The sequence below is a fragment of the Sciurus carolinensis genome, chromosome 9, assembly GCF_902686445.1.
Source record: "Sciurus carolinensis chromosome 9, mSciCar1.2, whole genome shotgun sequence".
Taxonomy (NCBI): domain Eukaryota; kingdom Metazoa; phylum Chordata; class Mammalia; order Rodentia; family Sciuridae; genus Sciurus; species Sciurus carolinensis.
In genome coordinates, this window is record NC_062221.1 from 70,582,717 (window position 1) to 70,607,674 (window position 24,958).

At 36.7% G+C, this 24,958-nt stretch overlaps 1 protein-coding gene and 1 pseudogene across 1 annotated transcript in view; one reads left to right on the top strand and one right to left on the bottom strand.

The window, feature by feature from the left end:
- The window catches only part of Slc49a4 (solute carrier family 49 member 4), a 95,392-nt gene that overhangs the window by 62,517 nt on the left and 7,917 nt on the right, over nt 1-24,958 (bottom strand). Inside the window, 1 exon segment of the mRNA XM_047565166.1 lies at nt 15,489-15,582. Coding sequence (XP_047421122.1) covers nt 15,489-15,582 — 94 coding nt within the window.
- On the top strand, nt 12,330-13,011 carry LOC124993371 (dnaJ homolog subfamily B member 6-like; annotated as a pseudogene).

Genomic DNA, 24,958 nt, shown 5'->3' on the forward strand with positions numbered 1-24,958 from the left:
CAGCAAGGGCTATATTCAAAGCATAAAGTGGACCACTGTTACACCACTGCTCTGGACCCAAGGTGAGCAAAGTGAGGTAGCATACGGCAGAGATCACAGTGGGATCAGGAAGCAGAGAAAGGGAGGGGAGGGACTGCAGGAAAGATACACCCTTCTAGGACAGGCCCCAGTGACCCACCTCCTCAAGCCATACCCCACTTGTCTACAGTTACCACCTAGTCAGTCCATTCAAAGCTACAATTAGTTTACAGCTCCCATAGTCCATTGATTTTATCTCCAAACATTCCTGCATTAAAACAGGAGTTCTGGGGGACACCTCATATCCAAACCGTAACAATCCTTCCTTGTCTTTTTCTTTAATTTCACCATTGAATCTCTGATATAGGCATTTTAGTTTTATTTAACTAGTGCTCTTAGTCAAAAAGGTAATATATGCACATGGCAAAAATATTTCCAGAAGTGGTGAAGAGCATAAAATAAAAAGTCTATTTCCTTTGTAGGCCAGACTTCTAGTTCCTTAGGCCTTTTACCCAAAAGCAACGTGGTAATATTTTCTTCTAAAATTAGTCTTTGCCCAAAACTGGGATATATCTCCTTCCTTCTTTTTTGCCAATGGAGGTGCAAATTAATCATAATGTTATAAACTTTCCTTTTTACTTAACAATGTATATTGGAGATATTTCCATATCAGCACTTACTAAACATTTACTTCCTTTTACAGACGCATACTGTTCCAGGATATACTGCACCATAACCAGTTATCTGTTGAAGGCACCTGGGATGCATCCAGCCTTCTGCTGTTACAAGTTAAATTGCACAAATATGGCAGTCACTGCAAACTGGTAGAGCTTCATATGTGGGCTAATTTTCTACAAGTGCAAATACTGGGTTAAAAAAATGTACATTTTCAGTCTGATATAATGCCAAAATTCCCTCCCAACAGGATACCACAAACTGCTCTCACATTAGCAGTGCCTGTTTTTTTCTGTATCTCAGGCAACACAGTCCATTACCGTATTTTTTTTTCCATCTTTGCCAATAGAGACATGTAACTGCTGCTTTAAATTTCATTTTCTTTAATTATGATACAAAGTTGTGACCTTTTCTTAAGTTTATATCACTTATATTTTAATTTCTATAAATGCTGCTCATAGCCATTACCCACTTCCCTACTGAGGTGCTGTTTCTCTTAATTGACTCAAACAGGTTACTTTCAACTAAAAAAATTACCCCCCTTTTTTTTTTTTGCAAATATGTCCTACTTTTTAACTTGGCTTTTGACTTTGTTTTATAGTATATCTAATCATGAAGACATTCTACATTTTTATGTAGTCAAATGTTTTATGCCTTTCTTTTATGACTTCTGGGATTTGTGTCTTAGTGAAAGCCTTCCACATATTCAGGTTCTTTAAACAATCATTTTCTAATATTTTTATGGCTTGTTTTTTATATTTAAGTTTTCAACCCAATAGTAATTTACTTAAGTGGTAAGGCAAGGACCTAGGTTCTTCATTTTTTTCTCCTCAAGAGAGTTAAGTAGCTGTTATAAAATGATTTAGCAAATAAACCATCTTTTCTGTTATAGTCTTTTCCTATTCTTTTCTTCTTTTCTTTTTTCACCCCCTTCCCCTCAGACATGGTCTCCCTGTGTTACCCAGGCTGGCCCTGAACTCAAGATCCACTTGCCTTGGCCTCCCTGGTTACAGTCATTTTAAATGTAACTTTGCCACCTGCAAAGGACTGTACAATGGGGTATATTTCTAGAAAAATCTATGTTTACTAGAATCATACTGTTTTAGTCCGCTTTTCATCACTGTGACCAAAATATCTGACAAGAACAACTTAGAGAAGGCAAAGTTTAATTGTAGTTCATGGTTTCAGAGGTCTTTGTTCATGGAAGGCCAATTCCATTGCTCTGAGTCCAAGGTGAGGCAGAACATTGTGGTGGAAGGGCCCAGTTTGTGATAGGATCAAGAAGCTGAGATGGAAAGCAGAGAGGGAGGAGGAGAAGGAGGAAGTGGCCACAGGGAAGATGCATCCTTTCAGGGCATGCCTCCAGCGACCAACCTTCTCCAGCCACACTCCTCCTGCCTACAGTTACCAACATACAATACAGACGATGAAGTGTCCTGCACATTCTTGACTTACTTTCTCTGATTACATCCAAATCATCTACCTTGATTGCATTTTCGTAAGACCCACCTATTTCAGACAGTCTCTAGCAACAGAGAGCTAATTTTATCCACTGTATGTGAATTTCATTAGTTCAACTCAAAAGGTGACTCCGTGATCCTGATCTCCAAATTCACAGAGAGGGAAGCTTCCCACTGTTGCTTCCATCTCTTGCCATAACTGATGTCATAAATGAGGGCTGAGATCATCTCCAATTCCTGTCCTGCTCTGAACCAGCCTCCAGAGCAAGGACAGTTTTCCTGATCTTCATTTCAATTTGGTAAATCAAAGTCCTGCTTCATTCTCTCTCCCTGGGAGGCAAAGTCCAAGAACAGATCACACTGGAGACCACCCAAATTGTCATAGTAACTCACTATGGTTCAGAGGACATAATTCAGGCATTGAGATATTTGTTTTTTTTTTTTTTTTTGTGGTGCTGGGGATTGAACCCAGGGCCTTGTGCTTGCGAGGCAAGCACTCTACCAACTGAGCTATCTCCCCAGCCCGAGATATTTGGTTTTATATGTGTGTTGTTTTTCAACATACTGTGACTTGGTGACTTCCACTTACATAGACTCGTAGAGATGGAGTGGTGATGAGCTGATAGACCAGTCTAAGAATTACCATGTGCAACATGGATGGATAGTGGTTTTCAAAAAATTACTAATTGAAATATAGTTAATTCAAAACTTGGGGCTGGGTCTGTAGCTCAGTGGTAGAGTGTTTGTCTCGCACGTGTGACGATGCACTGGGTTGGATCCTCAGCACCACATCAAAATAAATAAAGATATTGTGTCCAACTACAACTAAAAAATATTTTTTAAAAACTATATTAAACTAGTTTAGCTGTGCTTTGATGGTTCAGAAGAGAGGAGTTCAAGGAAGCATGGTCTTCTGCACCCTTCATTTTTACATTACAGACTTTAGTAATGTTTCTTCAAGCTTTTTGTCTTCGTCACTCAAGGTTTCTTAGTTCTTATGGCTCTTCTCTGTGCTCTTTGACCCTCCAGAGTTGAAATATTTGCTATTCTTTCTGTAATAATCCATGTCACTTTAAGTTCCCGTGACATCAGCCCACTTTGTATTACCTTCAAGAATTTCAATGATGCAGTATGAAGCAGCTGCCCTCACCAAATCAAGAATTTATGTGAGTGTACTTCTATAAGGCCTTCATTATTTAATGCCATTCTTGCTCATTAGATGAAAACAGAGTGACTATAGCACCAATTCATAATTTTGCCCCCAAATTTTAAAATACTGAGTAAATATTAAACTAAAATTCAGGTATAAGAAATATTTGAAATTCTACCTCAGTGATTCAATGATTTAGATTTCATTACACAAACATTTATTAAGCATCCATCATATGGTCAACACTGCAATAGAGATTGGAAATACTAAGATAGTGAGTCATGGTCCCAGTTCTCATGAACTCAGTTTAAAGAGGGAAAGACAGGTATGTAAAAATACAACTGCAACTCAGTATGAGGGTTCCACTATGGAGGTTTTCCAAAAGCTCAGAGGTGACACAAAGGAACTAAATGACCAACAATACTTAAGTGTGGGGCTCCAAATGAAGGTGCTTATCTGGGTTCTGAAGGAGAGGTAGAAATGTGCTCACTAAACAGCAAAGAGCAACATTTCAGAAAAATGGAAGACCATGTGTTAATGAACAGAGGCACATTACATTTTTGTGGCTTCTGGGAACTAGAAGCAGTCTGCTGAGACTAGTGTCTAAGACAAGACCCTGTAGGAAGTGGGGCTGGAAGGGCTCAATCCTAAATGGTCTCGAGTGCCTTGATGAAGGGGTTGGACTTCTTTCAGTGGGCTATGGAGAGTAACTGATGAGTACTAAATGGGGAAGGGACATGATCACATTCAAGTTTGGAAAGATCATGGTGCAGTGCACATGGATGGATGTGTGGCAGAACGAGGGGCAAGGAGTGTAGCTGAGGGACTGCTGAACACTGAAGTCATGGGTTCCCCTTCTACAGCATAGACATGAGACTGGGAAGCATTTGCCCAGCTCTCTCCAAGTGGAGCCAAGGGACCAGGTTAGGCTAAGGACTGTGAGTAAAGTGTTTAGGTGACTCAGGACCAAGTGTGCAGAGAAGTACTTCATCTTGTCTTCCCTTCTACAGCAACCCCAAAGTCCTCATGTAGAAGATGGCTGTGGGTCAGGATGAAAGAAATTTGTATCCCTGAGTCAGAGAAGTATCTAGAAGAGCAACCCAATCAAGGATACCTACATCAAACTTTTCATGAGGAAAAAATGGAATTTTATAATATTAAGTCTCATAGATCTAAAAACTCTTATTGCTGCTAGATTATCCTATTGCAGAAGAAACATTAGGAAATTTTGCATTATTTAAAGTAAAATACAGACTTTTTATGTTATACACTGAAGGATAGGAGCCTGTATTAGTCAGGCTCATTAGTCAAGCTAATTAGCTCCACAGAGAGAGGAAGGGAGGGAGGTAGAAGGAGAGGGAGAGGGAAAGGGAGGGAGGGAGGAAGACAATTAATAGGAAATAGAGAGATAGATATAACAGAATTTATTGTGTGATTATAGAGATTGTGCAGCCCCCTGATAGGCCTCCTGCAAGATGGAGACCCAGGGAGACAGTGGCATGGCTCAATACAAATCCAAATGCTCTAGAAACTGGGAAGCTGATGGTGTAGCCCTTAGTCTCAGGTGGAAGGCCTGAGAATACAGGCAGGGTGTGGAGGATGAAGTGGAGGACGCTAGTGCAAGTCTCAGAGTCCAAAGACCAGAGATCCTGGAGTTTTGATGTCCAAGGGTAGGAGAAGAAGGTCGTCCCAGCTCCAGTAGAGAGTCTATTCACCTTTCATCTGCCTCTTCCTCTATCCAGGTCCTCAGCCAACTGGATGTTAAGGGGAACTCTTCTCCACTGAATCCACCAACTCATATACCAATTTCCTGTAAAAATACTCTCATAGACAACATCCAAAATCATGCTCTGTCAGTTATCTAGGCATCCCTTTATTTAGACATGTTGACACCTAAAATAACCATCAGAGGGCCCTTGCAGAAGATCAGTGGGAGAGGGAATAAAGAGAGACAATAATGTGTGAATACTATGAGAAGGCAGAAGGATATGGGATCCAGAGCATAAGAAGCAACAGCTCTTCAATTAGAGAAGGGAAGGAGGAAATTTCTTTATATTAAACAGGAGGAATGATACATAGATAGCTACATCTAAAAGTGACCAGTAAGAAGCTTCCATGGGCTGGGGTTGTAGCTCAGTGGCAGAGCACTTGCCTAGCAAGTGTTAGGCACTGGGTTCGATTCTCAGCACCACATATAAATAAATAAAGGTTAAAAAAAAAAGCTTCCTACTAGCTACATTTTCTCTGAGAAGTAGATAGTAAAGACATTTTCTGAAAGTAAGAGGATGGCAGTGAAGGTCTTGCAGAATAAGGCAAATATTAAGAGTAATTTGATGAAAAATGGGAAAGAAATATTTCACAAATGAAACTTACCAGGCCACATGGCTAAATTAATTTTCTCTAGCCCACTACATCACTTAGGTATAGTGGGCAGAGAGGTGGTTCTTAGGATTGATCCAAGATTAAGGGATTTTGCAGACATGTACAATGCAAGAACAAAGGGGTGGTGGAATGGACTCAATAAGTTAGGCTAGGTCTAGCTGCTTTAACAAAACAACAACAACAACCCAACAATAATTCAGTAGTTCAAAAACAAGTTATCAGTTCTGGGCAAAATGAAGAAAACAATGAATGGAGCTATTTGAGGACTCTGAAAATTGAATGGCACCTGGTGAGTGAGGAAACCCAGAATTTGAAGTACCATAAAATATGTGATGAGTTTACTAACTCAATACACTCGGGCTGAACTCTAAGCTACCCAAAAGCTGGAAGTAAGCATCTGCCTGGGCAGAGTTCCAGAAGAAGCCCCCTTTAGCACTGGTTCAAAGACCAGGGAAAGGTGGTCCAGTGATCACAGAGAATGAGAGAAAATAACTTTTTGCCTTTCTGTTTCTCCACTCTCTCATGTCCAGCTCCAAAGAAATCCCACGGTAGCATGGCAGAGTGAGCATCAGTGGCCAAAACAGGGATTCCAAGAGTCCACAGTGTAGATGAAGAGAGGAGAACCTACCTCTCTGATCAGAGATGATTTTCAGATTTTTTTTTTTTTTATATCCTAGTGCTGCATGGCTCCAGACATAAGTGAACTTGAGAAAAGTATGTAACAACACAGTGAATAAACAGAGCTCCAACTTTTTGATTGGAGAACCAGAGAGGAAGACCAGAAAAATAAAAAGGAGATTGCTGTAAGGGAGGAAAAAGGAAAACCACCTGATAAAGATGCTTCTGGACCTATTTCCAAGTGGCACATGCATGGATCCAACCATATATACCACATCATTGACTTTAAGACTGAACTACATGACAATTCACAGACAAGGTCGCAGACTAGCCACCAAGTGTTATACATGTATTCAAGACATATTTGAATATGACTGAATAGGCTCTGATATGAGAAACTACATTGAAAGCACATAAAACTGGTTGAAATTTGTACCTGAACTCAATTAGGTCAACTGTTAAAATAATATTGAAAATGCAATATTATTCAAACTATTGGGAATACAATTCAAAAGTAATCAATATTAAAAAATAGATAAATCTGAAACTTCCATGAGAAAACAAAACCATTAGAGTTAATAATAAGATGATACACATAGGAATTATCTGATGAAGAATTTAAAAGTGATAATTAAAGTGATTCACAAAGAAATGACAAATGCTCTTCAAATATAAAAAGCCAAGGAGTCTCAGTAAAGAATTGATGATATCAAAAGAAACAAGATGAAATTTCAGAATTAAAAAAAAAAGACTTAGTAAATAGACTAAAGAACAGAACAGAAATGACAGATATGTATGAGTGAACCCGAAGATCTATTAACAGTTTGCTCAAAACACAGAGAAGAAAGTTTGTGTTGCTGTTTGCTGCTGCTGTTACTGTTAATGAACAGACCCTTCAGAGACCTACGAGGGGATGTAGTGTTAATGCTATCAGAGATCTAAAACAAGAGGATAGAGTACAGTACAGAAAAATTTAAGGTTCAATTTTCCAAAAGTGGTGAAAGACATGAACCTACAGTCTTAAGCTGCTTAGCCAACCTTGGTAGGCTAAACCTACCCAGGTTTAGCTCAAAGAAGCCCATGCCCCCCAGACACATCCAGAGCACTTACAAACCAAGGATGAAGGAAGACACTTGAAGTCAACAGGAAGAAAATGATACCTTATTGACAGACATGAAACCATTTAAACAACTGTGGAATAAGAATCAGAACTGATGTGAGACAGAAGGCAGTGAAGCAATTTTTCTTTAAGTGCCCAAAGGAGAAACAGAAAAATCAAAATCTTATAGAAAAAGTTTTTCAGAGTGGAAGGAAAAATAAACATATCTTCCTATAAAGACAAGAGCCAGCAGACTTGTTAACAAAAACAATCCTTGGTCCTTCAGATAGAAAGAAAATGATAATGGAAGAAATGATAATGGGCATCAGGGATAAAGAGAAAGCAACAAAGTAACAAATATGTGGTGAATACATAAGGCCATTTTTCTCTGAGTTCTTTGAGATACATTTTCACTACTGAAAGGAAAAACTGAGGAAACATCTGGAAATGAACAAAAATTAAAATATAACATAGCAAAATTTGTGGATGCAATGAAACTATTGCGGAGAGAGATTCACAGCATCAAATGCTTATGTTGTTTCCACTTTCCGAAACAAAAAATGATCGAAATAAACCCAAAACCAGCATAAGAAAAAAAAAAAAAAAAAAGATGATGACTAACATCAGTGGCACTGTACAAACCATACAATATAGAAAAAGTGGACAATTTCTGGAGACTTATGAACTACCACAAGAACATGATCATTTAGATGGTCCAGTAACCATCAAGGTAATTAAGTTCCTATTATGGAAAGCGCCAACTGTAATAACTGTATTAATTAATTATAATAATTACATTATTTTCATTTTACCAGTTGCACTGAAAAATTTTAATGATACTACTTATAAGAAATACTGTATGAACAGAAAATAAGTCTTGAGAAATATTCCTATATCTTTACAGATGAACACATGAGGTTGAAAATTAAGTCAATAACCTTTTTTTTGTAAAAGATTCAATGCTTGTGCACTCATTTCTGTTTCCTATCTGTCTTGTTTATATTTCTTTATGAGTTTTGCTTCTTTTCATATGACCTTCTCCATCATGATGCAGAGTGAAATCTTTATTCCTAATATTTTATCTGTAGAAAGGATATAAGGGATTTAAGACTGGAAATAAATAATAGCATAAATGGCCTCAAACGGAATAAAGGCTAACAAAAATATTAACAGAAATATTTAAAGAATATATCATTGAGTTTAAGCTTGTATTGAAATTTATATTTAAAAACTGTGAATCTTTAAAAAAAAAACTCTGTGGATATTTGAAAATTAAGACTGTCTCAAATACAATAATGAAAGTCATGTGTTCAAGACCTAACTCAGAAGGATGGGAAATGATGACTACCTTTCTAGAGGAACCCAAATTATTTTTCTGTCTTCCTTTTAAAATACCTGTGCCCTGAATTTCCTGAAAAGAGAACATATTCTGAAAATTAAAAAATGAATATCCATTTTGAAACTGAAAATTTCTTGTGCAAACAGAAGTCAACATCTTGTTGCTAAAATCTACTTCCCCCTTCTGCTGTGTTCCCTGTTAATAGAATCAACAATTTCACAAGTCTCTAGAGTGGCGACTCAACCATGTCACATCCAATCTCTTTCTCAGGTTCTCTCTTGTATCTGTGTCATTGTTTCCACTCCCACAGACTTTTCACAGCAAGAAGGCATTCTGGATTCCTCCTCCTTGCCTTTCCCACACATGGGCTATCAGCAAATTCTCCAAAATATAATAATCTGAATTTGGGTACTTCTCACACCACCACTGCAACCCTGATGGCCCAAGCCATCATCATCTCTCACTTGGTTTACTGACTGATTTCCCAACTGGTCTCCCTGCCTATGTTGGTGGCCTGCAGCTGCAGTCTCTTCCCCATACAACAGACTATAACCTGGACACTTCTCAGTTTAAATCCTCCAGTGGTTTCCTACCTCAGAGAAAGAAGAGATTCTCACAGAAGCTGATAAGGTCTTAAAGGATCGGATCCCACATTGACACCACCAACCATAACTGCTCTAACTTCAGGTCCTTTCATGCTTCCCATGAAGTCACTCAGTTATCTCCAGTCATACTGGCCTCCCTTCCAGGTATGCTCTTCCCCTATCTCCCTGTTTACACTGTGGTTCTCTCTCTGCATAGAATGCTAGTGACCTAGATACTACATCATCCGTAACTTCCTTCCAGTTTGTATCCCAGAGGATTATCTTCCCAGTAAGGTCTTTTCTCCCTGAAATCACTCCATCCTTCCCTCAACATTCCAGATTTTTCTTTCCAATTCTGTCCCCCCCAGCCCCCACTTATAGCACATTCCATGTATTTTACTAATCTACAAGGTAGAAACTTTTGTCTGTTTAGGTCTCTCTCTTATACTTCCAATTCCCAGGAAAGTGTGGGGCACCTAGTAGGAACCCAATGAATTTTGTTGAATGGATGAAAGAAGGAAAAAGTGAGTAAATAAACAAAAGAAAGACTTCAACTTGGGCTTTCACTGCATCTTTCCCGGTCTTCTGATGGCAGTCTCCACCTGCTGAAATCTCTACCCTACATACTTCAATCAGTAGTTTTCTTAGCAAAGGTTTGATACTATCACTTCTCTGTGTAAGAATCAAAGTGGCTTGCTTACAACTTGCCAAGGGAGGACTGCACAATTCTCCACGTTGGCATCAACAACGTTCATCATCAGGATACCCTTTTCTAACCTCATCCTTTTATATCCATTCTTACACTTTAGTCGATAGACAAGGGTCTCCAAAACCTGAATAATTTATGGATCTTATTGACAGGGAAAATATTTCTCAAGAACTCTCAAGGCCATACCAAGGATTCCAGCTTGAGAAATATCAGTTTAAGAAAATTATAGTCTCATCAATAAAATATCTTTCTATTGCAGATTACTAGTAAAATAATTTTAATATCATAATCCAAGTGAGAATAAAATCTTAAAATCTTTATATACCTTGCATCCCATGAAAATAAGTCCACAGATCCCAGCTGCAGAAACCCTACTGCACACAAATGAAACTACACAGCCATCTCAGAATAGGCTTCTGTTACATGCCTTGTATGGGCCTTCACTTCTGTTATTCCCAACTCCAGAATATCATTCCCCTAACAATGTTCCTCAAAATTCTATTCTTCAGAAAAGGAAATATCATGATGGACACTATGAAAACACAAATGATAATCAGAAACTATTTTGAAAATTTATATTCTAATAAAATAGAAAAACTTGAAGATATTGACAAATTCCTAGAGACATACAACCTACTCAAACTGAATCAGGAAGATATGGAAAATTTAAACAGATCAGTTTCAAGCAATGAAACAGAAGATGCCATCAAAAGCTTACCAACTAAGAAAAGCCCAGGAACACATGAATCTCAGTGGAGTTCTACCAGACCTTCAAAGAAGAACTAACACTAATACACCTCAAATTATTCCATGAAATAGAAAAGGAGGGAACCCTTCCAAACTTATTCTATGAAACTGGTATCACCCTGATACCAAAAGTGGACAAAGACACATCAAGGAAAGAAAATTTCAGACCAATATCCCTGATGAACATAGATGCAAAAATTCTCAATAAAGTACTGGAAAATCACATACAAAAACATACTAAAAAGATTGTGCACCATGATCAAGTAGGGTTAATCCCAGGGATGCAAGGGTGGTTCAACATACAGAAATCAATAAATGTAACTCATTACATCAATAGCCTTAAAGACAAGAATCATGATTATCCCAACAGATACAAAGCATTTGATAAAATACAGCATCCATTTTCAAAACACTAGAAAAACTGGGGATAACAGAAACACACCTCGACATTGTAAAAGCCTTTATAAGCTAAACCCAAGGTCAACATCATTCTAAATGGAGAAAAACTGGAAGTATTCCCTCTAAAAACTGGAATAAGACAAGGATCTCCTCTTTCACCACTTCTATTTAACATAGTCCTTGAAACTCTAGCTGAGCAATTAGATAGGAAAAAGAAATGAAAAGGCTATGAACAGGAGAAGAAGAACTCAAACTGTTCCTATTTGCCAAGGACATGATTCTATATTTAGAAGACCCAAAAAACTCTACCAGAAAACTTTGAGAACCATAAATGAATTCAGCAAAGTAGCAGGACACAAAATCAATACCCATAAACCCACTGCGTTCCTATACATCAGTGATGAAACAACTGAAAGAGAAATTAGGAAACTATCCATTCACAATAGCCTCAAAGAAAATAAAATGTTTGGGAATCAATCTAAAAAAAGAGGTGAAATATCTCTACAATGAAAACTACAGAAAACTAAAGAAAGAAATTAAAGAAGACCTTTGAAGATGGAAAGATCTTCCATGTTCTTGGATAAGCAGAATTAATATTGTCAAAATACTACCAAAAGCTCTATACATATTTAATGCAATTACTATGAAAATTCCAATGACAATCTTCATAAAAATAGAAAACGCAGTCATGAAATTCATTTGGAAAAATAAGAGGGCCAGAATAGATAAAGCAGTTCTCAGCATGAAAAGTGAAGCAGAAGAGATCACGATACCAGACCTTAAGTTATACTACAGAGATATAGTAACAAAATCAGCATGGTATTGGCAAACAGACATGTAGACCAATGGAATGGAATAGAAATCACAGAGACAAACCCATACAAATACAGTTATCTCATACTAGACAAAGGTGCCATAAACATACACTGGAGAAAAGTGAGACTTTTCAACGAATGGTGCTGGGAAAACTGGAAATCCATATGTAGCAAAATGATATTAAACCCCTCTCACCCTGTACAAAACTCAACTCAAAATGGATCAAGAACTGAGGCATGATCACCAGCGCCCCCGAGCAGGACCATGAGCACCGGGTCGCGGTCCTGTAGGGTCCGGCATGTCTTCGGACTTGTTCTAGCATTCTGTTAAAACATGGTGGATTACTATGAAGTTCTAGGTTGGCAGGAACATGCCTCACCTGAGAATATTAAAAAGGCATATCAGAAACTGGCACTAAATAGGCATCCAGATAAAAATCCTGAGAATAAAGAAGCAGTAGAGAGAAAATTCAAGCAAGTAGCTGAGGCACATGAGGGGTTATCGGATGCTAGAAAACGGGACATCTAAGACAAATATGGCAAAGAAGGCTTAAATGGTGGAGGTGGAAGTCATTTTGACAGTCCTTTTGAGTTTGGTTTCACATTCTGGAACCCAGACAATGTCTTCTGGGAATTTTTTGGTGGAAGAGACCCATTTTTGTTCAAATTCTTTGAAGATCATTTGAAGACGTTTTTGGGAAACGAAGGGGTTGCTGAGGAAGCAGAAACTGAGGTGCGGGCTCGTTTTTCTCCGCTTTCAATGGATACAGAATTTACTTCATTTGGGTCACTAAGTCATGATGGCCTTACTTCATTCTCTTCTACATCATTTGGCAGCAGTGGGATGGGTAACTTCAGATCTATATCAACTTCTACCAAAATAGTAAATGGCAGAAAAATCACTACAAAAGAATTGTCGAGAATAGTCAAGAAAGAGTGGAAGTTGAAGAAGACGTCCAATTAACTCCTTAAGGATGAATGGTAAGGAGCTGCTGCTACACTTGGATAACAAGTAATTCAACACAGGCATTTAACAGAAATGTTAAACTATAACAAACACCACTTGAGGACTAACAGGAACATTTTTTGGAAGATTTCAGACAAATTTGACTTTCAGTATAATTGTACCTAATCTAAAGTATTTATAAATAGCTTGGCAGAGCCCCTATTTGTCAGAGACTTTTGAGTTTATTGTTGGGACGACAAAATAGGGCCATTTTTTTTTTGTCATTTAAATTGTGATCTGTGCATGTACTTTGCTTTTTCATTAAACGTAATCCAAGATGACCCTTGACTTTGAGTAGTGCTAGGACAAGATTGCATTCTAAAACCAGCATGGATCTACTTGCCATTGTGTTTGACGTGTGAGCCAACTAGTGTCAGCCTGCTGTAAGCTAACATTGCCAGGATGAGTCTCCAGTAGAAATAATTTGTTTTTTGTTTTTTTTTTTTCAGTATTTAGTAATGAAAGATATTAGTGCGTTAATGGTAATACATTTCTGATTTAATATAAATTTAAGAATGTTTTCTAGTTGTGCATGAATGCTGGCAACTTAGTAAAGTTTTGGTGATTGTTTAAGTATGTAATGTTAAAGCTTAGGTTGAAAAAGCTGGTACACTGAGTCTCTGTCATTTACTTTAAAAGAAAAGAAATGTGAATATGTTTGGTGCATTAAAGGGAAAAAAAAAAAAAAAGAACCTAGGCAATTGATCAGAGACCCTGTGCTTACTAGAAGAAAAACATGGGCCCAAATCTCCATCATATCCACTTAGGAACCAAATTCCTTAACAAAACTCCTAAAGCACGGAAGTAAAATCAAGAATCAATAAATGGAATCGTATCAAACTAAAAAGCTTCTTCACAGCAAAGGAAATAATCAAGAACATGAAGAGAGAGCCTGCAGAATGGGAGAAAATCTTTGCCATCTGCACCTCAGATAGAACATTCATCTCCAGGATATATAAAGAACTCAAAAACTTTAACATCAAAAAAAAACAAATAACCCAATCAATAATGGGCAAATGAACTGAACAGGCACTTCACAGAAGAAGAAATACAAATAAATAGGTCAATAAATATATTAAAAAATTCACCATCTCTAGATGAGATGAAATGCAAATCAAAACTACACTGAGATTTCATCTCACTCCAGTCAGAATGGCAACTATGAAGAATAGAAGTAACAATAAATGTTGGTGAAGATGTGGGGAAAAAGGCACACTCATACACTGCTGGTGGAACTGTGAATCGGTGCAACCACTCTTGAAAGCAGTATGGAGATTCCACAGAAAACTAGGAATGGAACCACCATTTGACCCAGCTATCCTACTCCTCAGCATGTGCCCAAAGGAGTTAAAATCTGCATACTACAGTGACACAGTCAAATCAATGTTTATAGCAGCTCAATTCACAATAGCTAAGCTATGGAACCAACCTAGATGCTCTTCAACAGATGAATGGATAAAGAAAATGTGGTATATATACACAATGGAATATTACTCAGCCATAAAGAAAACGAAATTATGGCATCTGTGGGTAAATGGATGGATCTGGAGTCTATTATGTTGAGTAAAATAAGCCAATCTTCCAAAACCAAAGGCCAAATATTTTCTCTGATATGCTAACACAATAATGGGGCGGGGTGGGGAAAGGTGGGACGGAAGAATAGAAGTTCACTGGATTAGACAAAGGGCAATGGGGGGGGGTGGAAATAGGAAAGATAGTAGAATGAATCAGACATAAACTTTCCTATGTTCATATATGAATATACGACCAGTATAACTCCACATCATGTACAACCAAGAAGAATGGGAATAATGTCAAAAAACATTCTACTGTCATGTACAACTAAAAAGAACAAATTAGTAAATAAAAATTCTATTCATCATTCAGTGCCTAGTTTGACCAACAACTCTTTCACAAACTCTTCTGATAGCCTCAGTTACAACTTTTCCTGTGTCACAGTGTAATTTTATACTCTTCTATGACATTAAGTGTGTATGGGTACATTATGGTGTGTTTGTGTGTGTGTGTGTCATGTACGTGTCACAAACATACACAAATACACACTTAATGCCATAAAAGTATAAAATCATCCCATGAGACAGGGAAATATATACATACACACACACACACACACACACACACACACACTATATACTTGTGTACACACACACATACACACACACACATATATATATATATATATATATACTCTTACACAGTGTATTATATTATCATTTTATCATGGTTATTATAGCTTCAGAATAGCATAAAAATTAACTTGTTCTTTATTTCCACAACAACTGGTATAGTACCTTCCATATGACAATAAACTGAAACAATCACCACTTAGGGTAAAAAAATAAATGCTTCTATAAAGTAACTCTCTAGTGATCATAAAAATGGAACTGTTTACTAAAAGCTTACAATCAAACATATTTTTATAATAAAAGAGAAAAAGTGAAAATTTTTAAAATGTATAGGATTTACCTTCTTTTAAGCATTAAGTCTGATATAGGTATGCATCTTAGACCAGTTCCCAAAACCATAAGGAACGATGTCAGAAGTACAGTTACCCGAAGACCTATAAAGAAACCAAAACATTCATATTAGCTTCTATATCACTCAAGAAAATTTAAGGTTAAAAGTAAATATTTTTCTTACTGATAACTAACGTAATAATAGATACATTCTAATATTATGATTTTTCTGTATAATTCCCAATGAAAAAGGTATATAAACACAACCCTACATGCTGAAAATGAAATGATTTTAACTTTAATAGAAAACTGGAATGATAATATTAAGAATAAAGTAAGTTCTTAAAGCTCTTATTTTATAAAATGAATGTATAAGACAATTTTGTTCAGATAGAATAGTAAAAATATAGAAAATAACTTTAAAATACTAGATATTTTAACTTTGTAACTCCAATATAAAATTCTAATTTTCAAATGTAAGCTATTAATAGAAGAAACCTCTATTCTGTCCCTAAAGAGTATTTTAATGTGACAGATTATTATTTTTATTGGTATATTGTAATTTATTTTGCGGGCAGGGTATTGGGGATTGAACTCAGGAGCACTTGACAACTGGGTCACATCCCCAGCTCTATTTTGTATTTTATTTAGAGATAGGGTCTCACTGAGTTGCTTAGCACCCGGCTTTTGCTGAGGCTGGCTCTGAACTCTGGATCCTCCTGCCTCAGCCTCCCAAGCCACTGGGATTATAGGCATGCATCACCCCCACTGTACTTAAATTTTAATAAATTGTAATAAATTCAATTTTCTCATAAAATTAATAACTGGTCAACTACATACTTTATCTTATAATTAGAACAAACTAATACTCATACCTGTTATGGGTCATAGAAAGTAGTCCCTAAGGACTCTGATTAATACAATAACAGTCTTCTAAATTTTTTTTTTATTTATCAGATGTTTTAAAGGATAATGGTGTTAAAAAATAAAAAGCATGGCTTAGGACATCAGAAAATAATATGTATCAGATAGCTTTGACCTTTGTAATTTAAATATAATCAGTTACTTTTAAAATGTATGCCAATGTTAGTCATATAGATAAAAGGACAAATAAGAATGTAAATATATGTGTGGTATATGAACAAGGTAACCAGATACAGACACAACACTGACAGGATAATATAATGGAACTCTATCTTCCTATTGTTGGAATACTATAGCTTTGTTAATACTGAACTAATATTATCTTACTGTTTGTGGCAGCCACATGACACAAGCGGCTTATAACAAGTCTGGGCACAAGTAGTCACATTCCTTCAATTTTTCCCCAAATCCAGTTATCACCTTGAAACCATTTCATATGGACAAAGAACCTAAATGAATAGCACAATGTTTGGGGGTTTTATTCCAGAAAAAAATTATTTTGGTAGAGAGTATATGGTTAAAGGTTTGGTTTTCACAGGGTTTCTCTGCCTAAAGGAAATTGAGTCAACAAAATTATAATTATACAGATCAAACACAGCAAGGAAAATAAAATTGAGATCTAGATCAGGCAGATACATGCTACCCTAAGAATAATTTGTGATATTAACTGAGTCAACTTTATAATATTCTTATATAATCTGAATGATTAGTACAATTTGGCAGAAGGAATACCATAGAGAATTGCACTTCGCTACAACAAGTAATGCATACATACTGCTCATTTACTGTTTCTACCAACAGAGCACAGATTTTAAAACCATGTTATAGCCACAGGAAATAGAGTGTAATTAATGAAAAGTACATACACAGTGATAAATATCCTAAAAATTGCAAAACATTGATGTTATAAGGTTATACCAAAAGGAATTTTATAGGTTTGGGGGCCTAAAAGGCTTACATTGTACATAAAGCTTACATTTTCCTAAAGATTTTGTAATTAAGGTAAGAGCCAGTTAGCAAGTAGTGGAGCATTGTTTACAGCCATATGGTCCAAATAACCAGGCTTTTCATTGTTACTACTAAAGGCTAACATACTTTTTACTAAATTGTGCTTTTTAATCAAATCCATGACAATATAATAGCATATAAACTTTTAAGAATGAAGAAGTTGTGAAAAGCTGATTAAAGCAATCCTACACAGCATGGTAGCTTTCTTGTTTAATTGTTGCCAAGTGTTGCTTAATCTATCCCCTCTAGATACCCAATCTTGAATGGAATGCTTTCTTCACATTACTCACATTTTGACAAAGCATGAATATAATTCCATGTAATGAAAAAGATGTCAACTCACCCAGGGAGGAGAGCTAATAATGACCCCAGAAAAATAGCCATGTGGACTGCATTGCTAATCATATAACAGTACAGCACATATAATGTATAGAGTATGTAATACTGGACACTGATAATAAATGGTTTATATGTTTACTACTTTTTAAAAATAGTCATGTAGAACTTCTATATATGTAGATTTCAAATGGTCACAGTATTGGGATAAGAATGCAAATACCGTGATGAAAAGTATTATCGGAACAATTTCATTAAACAAGAATGACAGAGAGTAAAAATAAATCTATTCAATATCACATCCAGACACTGCAGGAAGTTTCCTTTCAATGGATGAGACAGTTCCTTTTACTGGGGACCCACTGGATACAGAAGTGGAAATCTCCACAAAGGGTAAAGATGGAAAGTACTCACACAGACACACACATTCATGGGAAGCAGGGAATAGTCAGCTGCAGCCACAGAGCTCACCTGGGACGACCACCCTTGCCCAGGCTCTATACTTCCATCAGCTGGAATGAAGACAAGCTCTTCCGCTCCTGACAAGACTTTCTCCTCCTTCCCCACATTGGTCACAGCCTTGCCACCCCAATTCATTTTGCAGCATATCAGGACTAATTACATCGTGCCTGTATATATTGGACACAAGCTCTCTAAAATGCCCAGGTTATTCTTATTCCAGTACATATTTCTGCATCCCTTAATATGAATTCATCTCTACTATCCTCCAACTCCAGAAGCCTTTCCGCCATTCTTTCTGGAGGGCTTAGTCATTATCAATGTAACATCAACATTCCAAAGTTTGTCTCCCAGTGGTCTCTCCACCTGCTTATTTCCACTTAAGAATCTTCCCTGCTTCTCCTGCTACCTCCCAATCATTGTTATTCTCTATCCCCAAGTTCTCCAGTCTTTTTTTTTTTCCTATGCTTAAAAGACTTTTCTCTTTATCATTGGTTTTAAGCAATATGATTATGATGTGCCTTTATGTAGTTTTCTTCATGTTTCTTCTGCTGGAATTTCTAGATGTGAGGGGTTATAGTTATTATCATGTACAGACATTTTTCTGCCACTATTTCTTCAAAAAATCTTTTTTTGTTTTTCTACAAGCCCATCTTGTTCTATGCCTTTCCCGCTTACTTCTCTTCTTCTGGGGCTCCAATTATATGTATATTAGGTCACATGAAATTGCCCCACAGCTCACTGATGGTTATGTTTGTTTGTTTGTTTCTAGGCTTTATTTCTCTGTTCCACTGAAGATAATTTCTTTTTTTTTTAATTTATTTTTATTGTAAACAAATGGGATACATGTTGTTTCTGTTTGTACATGGATTAAGAGCATACGATTTGCATATTCATACATTTAGAGTAATGATGTTTGATTCATTCTGTTATATTTTTCCTTCCCCCCACCCCTCCCACCTCTCTTTTCCCTCTATACAGTCCCTCCTTCCTCCATTCTTGCCCCCTCCCACCCCCCATTATGTGTCATCATCTGTTTATCAGTGAGATCATTTGTCTTTTGGATTTTTGAGATTGGCTTATCTCACTTAACATGATATTCTCCAATTTCATCCATTTGCCTGCAAATGTCATAATTTTATTATTCTTTATAGCTGAGTAATATTCCATTGCATATATATATACCACAGTTTCTTTATCCATTCATCAATTGAAGGACATCTAGGTTATTGTGAATTGAGCAGCTATGAACATTGATGTGGCTGTATCTCTGTAGTATGCTGATTTTAAGTCCTTTGGGTATAGGCCGAGGAGTGAGATAGCTGGGCCAAATGATAGGTCCATTCCAAGTTTTCTGAGGAATCTCCACACTGCTTTCCAGAGTGGCTGCACTAATTTGCAGCCCCACCAGCAATGTATGAGTGTACCTTTCTCCCCACATCCTCGCCAACACCTATTGTTTCTTGTATTCTTGATAAATCGCCATTCTAATTGGGGTGAGATGGAATCTTAGTGTAGTTTTGATTTGCATTTCTCTTATTACTAAAGATGGTGAACATTTTTTCATGTTTGTTGATTGCTTGTAGATCTTCTTCTGTGAAGTGTCTGTTCATATCCTTAGCCCATTTGTTGATTGGGTTATTTGTATTCTTGGTGTAGTTTTTTGAGTTCTTTATGTATTCTGGAAATTAGTGCTCTATCTGAAGTATGAGTGGCAAAGATATTCTCCCACTCTGTAGGCTCTCTCTTCGCATTGCTGATAGTTTCCTTTGCTGAGAGAAAGCTATTTAGTTTGAATCTATCCCAGTTATTGATTCTTGCTTTTATTTCTTGTGCTATGGGAGGACTGCTAAGGAAGTCTGATCCTAAGCCAACAAGGTGAAGATTTGGACCTACTTTTTCTTCGATAAGATGCAGGGTCTCGGTCTGATTTCAAGGTCCTTGATCCACTGTGAGTTGATTTTTGTGCAGGGTGAGAGATAGGGGTTTAGTTTCATTCTGTTGCAGATGGATTTCCAGTTTTCCCAGCACCATTTGTTGAAGAGGCTATCTTTTCTCCATTGCATTTTTTTGGCCCCTTTGTCTAGTATGAGAAAATTGTATTTATTTGGGTTTGTTTCCGTGTCCTCTATTCTGCACCATTGATCTATCTGTCTATTTTGGTGCCAATACCATGCCATTTTTGTTACTATTGCTTTGTAGTATAGTTGAAGTTCTGGTATTGCGATACCCCCTGTTTCATTCTTCCTGCTAAGGATTGGTTTAGCTATTCTGGGTTTCTTATTCTTCCAAATGAATTTCATGATTGCTTGCTCTAGTTCTGTAAGGTATGTCATTGGGATTTTAATTGGAATTGCATTGAATCTGTATAGCACTTTTGGTAGTATGGCCTTTTTGACAATATTAATTCTGCCTATCCAAGAACATGGGAGATCTTTCCATCTTCTAAGGTTTTCTTTAATTTCTTTCTTTAGTGTTCTATAGTTCTCATTGTAGAGGTCTTTCACCTCTTTGGTTAGATTGATTCCCAAGTATTTTATTTTTTTAAAGGTTATTGCAAATGGAGTTGTTTTCCTCATTTCCCTTTCAGCTGTTTCGTCGCTTGCATATAAAAATGCTTTAGATTTATGCGTGTTGATTTTATAGCCTGCTATTTTGCTGAATTCATTGATGAGGTCTACAAGTTTTCTGGAGGAGGTTTTTGGATCCTCTAAATATAGAATCATGTCATCTGTAAATAGTGACAGCTTAAGTTCCTCTTTTCCTATTTGTATCCCTTTAATTTCTTTAGTCTGCCTAATTGCTCTGGCTAGAGTTTCGAGGACAATGTTGAATAGAAGTGGTGAAAGAAGACATCCCTGTCTTGTTCCCATTTTTAAAGGGAATGGTTTCAGTGTTTCTCCATTAAGAATGATGTTGGCCATGGGCTTAGCATAAATAGCCTTTACAATGTTCAGGTATGTTCCTACTATCCCTATTTTTTCTAGTGTTTTGAGCATGAAGGAGTGTTGTATTTTGTCGAACGCTTTTTCTGCATCAATTGAAATAACCATATGATTCTTATCCTTAAGTCTATTGACATGATGGATTACATTTATTGATTTATGAATGTTGAATCATCCTTGCATTCCAGGGATGAACCCCACTTGATCGTGGTGCACAATTTTCTTAATGTTTTTGGATACGGTTTGCCAATATTTTGTTAAGGATCTTTGCATCTATATTCATCAAGGATATTGCTCTAAAATTTTCTTTCCTTAATGTGTCTTTGCCTAGTTTGGGTATGAGGGTGATACTGGCTTCATAGAATGAGTTCGGTAGGGTACCCTCCTTTTCTATTTCCTGGAATACTTTGAGAAGTATTGGAATGAGTTCTTCTTTGAAGGTCTTGTAGAACTCAGCTGAGAATCCCTCTGGTCCTGGGCTTTTCTTGGATGGTAGGTTTTTAATGACTTCTTCTATTTCATTGCTTGATATTGATCTGTTTAAATTGTGTATGTCCTCCTGGTTCAGTTTGGGAGGAGCATATGTCTCTAGAAATTTGTCAATGTCTTCGGTAGTTTCTATTTTGTTGGAATACAGATTTTCAAAGTAGCTTCTCATTATGTTCTGTATCTCAGTGGTGTCTGTCATGATATTTCCTTTTGCATCATGTATTTTAGTAAATCGAGTTTTCTCTCTCCTTCTCTTTGTTAGTGTGGCTAAGGGTTTGTCTATTTTGTTTACTTTCTCAAAGAACCAACTTTTTGTTTTGTCAATTTTTTGAATAGTTTCTTTTGTTTCAATTTCATTGATTTCAGCTCTGATTTTCATTATTTCCTGTCTTCTACTACTTTTGCTATTATTCTGTTCTTCTTTTTCTAGGGCTTTGAGCTGTAATGTTAGGTCATTTATTTGTTGACTTTTCATTCTTTTCTGGAATGCGCTCCATGCAATGAATTTTCCTCTTAGTACCGCTTTCATAGTGTCCCAGAGATTTTGATATGTTGTATCGTCATTCTCATCGACCTCTAAGAATTTTTTACTCTCCTCCCTGATGTTTTTTGTTATCCATGTTTCATTCAATAGCATATTATTTAGTCTCCAAGTGTTGGAGTAATTTCCCTTTTTTATTTTGTCATTGATTTCTACTCTCAGTCCATTATGATCTGATAGAACACAAGGCAGTATCTCTATTTTTTTGCATTTTCTAAGGGCTGCTTTGTGGCATAACATATGGTCTATTTTCGAGAAGGTTCCATGTGCTGCTGAGAAGAAAGTGAACCCGCTCGTTGATGGATGGAATATTCTATATGTGTCTATTAAGTCTAGGTTATTGATTGTGTTACTGAGTTCTATGGTTTCTTTGGTTGGATTTTGTTTGGAAGATCTATCTAGTGGTGACAGCCCAGAATTATTGTGTTGTGGTCTATGTGATTCCTGAAATTGAGAAGGATTTGTTTGATATACAGGGATGCACCATTGTTTGGGGCATAAATATTTACTATCGTTATGTCTTCCTGATTTATGGTTCCCTTAAGCAGTATGAAATGTCCTTCTTTATCCCTTCTGACTAACTTTGACTTGAAGTCCACTTTATCTGATATAAGGATGGAAACCCCCGCTTTTTTACTGAATCCATGTGCGTGGTAGGTTTTTTCCCATCCTTTCACCTTTAGTCTATGGATGTCTTTTTCTATGAGATGATTCTCTTATGGCAGCGTATTGTTGGGTCTTTCTTTCTAATCCATTCTGCCAGTCTATGTCTTTTGATTGATGAGTTTAGGCCATTAATGTTCAGGATTATCATTGAGATATGATTTGTATTCCCAGTCATTTGGCTTATTTTTGGTTTTTAAGTTGGCTTGGTTTCTCCTTTGAGTGGTTTTTCTCTAAGGTAGTTCCTCCCTTTGCTGACCTACATTGTTGTTTTTCATTTCTTCCTCATGGAATATTTTGTTGAGAACATTCTGTAGTGCAGGCTTTCTATTTGTAAATTCTTTTAACTTTTGTTGATCATGGAAGGATTTTATTTCATCTTCAAATCTGAAGGTTACTTTTGCTGGGTATAGGATTCTTGGTTGGCAACCATGTTCTTTCAGGGCTTGAAATATGTTGTTCCAGGCCCTTCTACCTTTTAGAGTCTGGGTTGAGAAGTCGGCTGCTATCCGTATTGGTCTCCCCCTATATGTAATCTGATGCTTTTCTCTCGCGGCCTTCAAAATCCTAACTTTATTTTGAATGTTAGGCATTTTCATTATTATGTGCCTTGGTGTTGATCTGTTGTGATTTTGTGCATTTGGTGTTCTGTAAGCCTCCTGTATTTGATTTTCCATTTCATTCTTCAGGTTTTGGAAATTTTCTGATATTATTTCATTGAATAGGTTGTTCATTCCTTTGGTTTGTATCTCTGTGCCTTCCTCAATCCCAATAATTTTTAAATTGGTCTTTTCATGATGTCCCATAGTTCTTAGAGATTCTGTTCATGATTTCTTACCATCTTCTCTGTTTGGGCAACTTTATTTTCAAGATTAAATATTTTGTCTTCATTGTCTGAGGTTCTGTCTTCCAAGTGGTCTAGTCTTTTGGTGATGCTTTCCATTGAGTTTTTTATTTGGTTTATTGTCTCCTTCATTTCAAGGATTTCTGTTTGGTTTTTTTTGAGAATCTCTCTTTGTTGAAATGATCTTTCGCTTCCTGCACTTGCTCTTTCAGCTTATTGGTATTATCATTCATTGCCTGCATTTGCTCTCTTATCTCATCCTTTGCTTTGCAAATCATCTTAATTATGTATAATCAGAAGTCCTTTTATGACATTTCTTCTAACATACTGTCATTGGATTCTATTAATAGAGAATCTAGATTTGTTTGGATCATTTTCTTCCCTTGTTTTTTCATGCTGTTCATGTATCTTCCCCTCTAGCAGTGCAGATCTAGGGTATTGCAGATTTCCCCCTATAGGCTTAGAGTGGCCCTATAGGTTTCCAAAACCCTTTCTTAAAGAGGAGATCAATATTAGCAGTGCCCAAATCAGACACTATGCAAATAGCCCCTATGGGGACAATAACAAAATTGTCATAATAAACAAAATGAGTTCAAATATTATCTTCAGTAAAACAAACAGGTTTGCGATAAGGTCTACAGTTTCTAATGGAGGACAAAGAGGATGCAGAGGGATGTAGAATGTGGCTGTTAATGGGATAAGAAAAGAATATACAGAAGTCCTAGTAAATAGAAAGTGTGAGAGTGTAATTAAAAGAAATCAGATGTTAGCATGCAAAAAAGGGAGAAAGAGCCTCTGAGGGAACAGGTAAACAAAAGGAAAAGAGAGCAAGAAAAGTAAAGAAATAAAAACTTAAATTTTTTAAAAAAGGAGAAAAAAATCTACTATATAACAGTCATATACTAATGAACCTCCCAGTGTTCAGTAGCCTGATGCATGAGAGGTACCTGACAATGAGCTTCAAGCCTCCAGCAGGCGTCGCAGGATGGGATTTGAAGATAATTTCTATTGCTAAATCTTCAAGCTCACACTGATCTTTTCTTCTGCAATGTTGAATCTCCTATTAAAACCTATATGGTTAATTTAAAATTTTTCACCTGTACAAGTTTAATTTTTTTTTTTAATGTTTTACTATTTTGGCAGTACTAGGGACTGAATCCAGGGTCACTCTACCCTACATCCCTAGTTCTTTTTATCTTAAAAATTTGAGGCAGGGTCTTCCTAAGTTGTCCAGGTTGGCCTCAAACTTGCAATCCTCTTGCCTCAGCCTC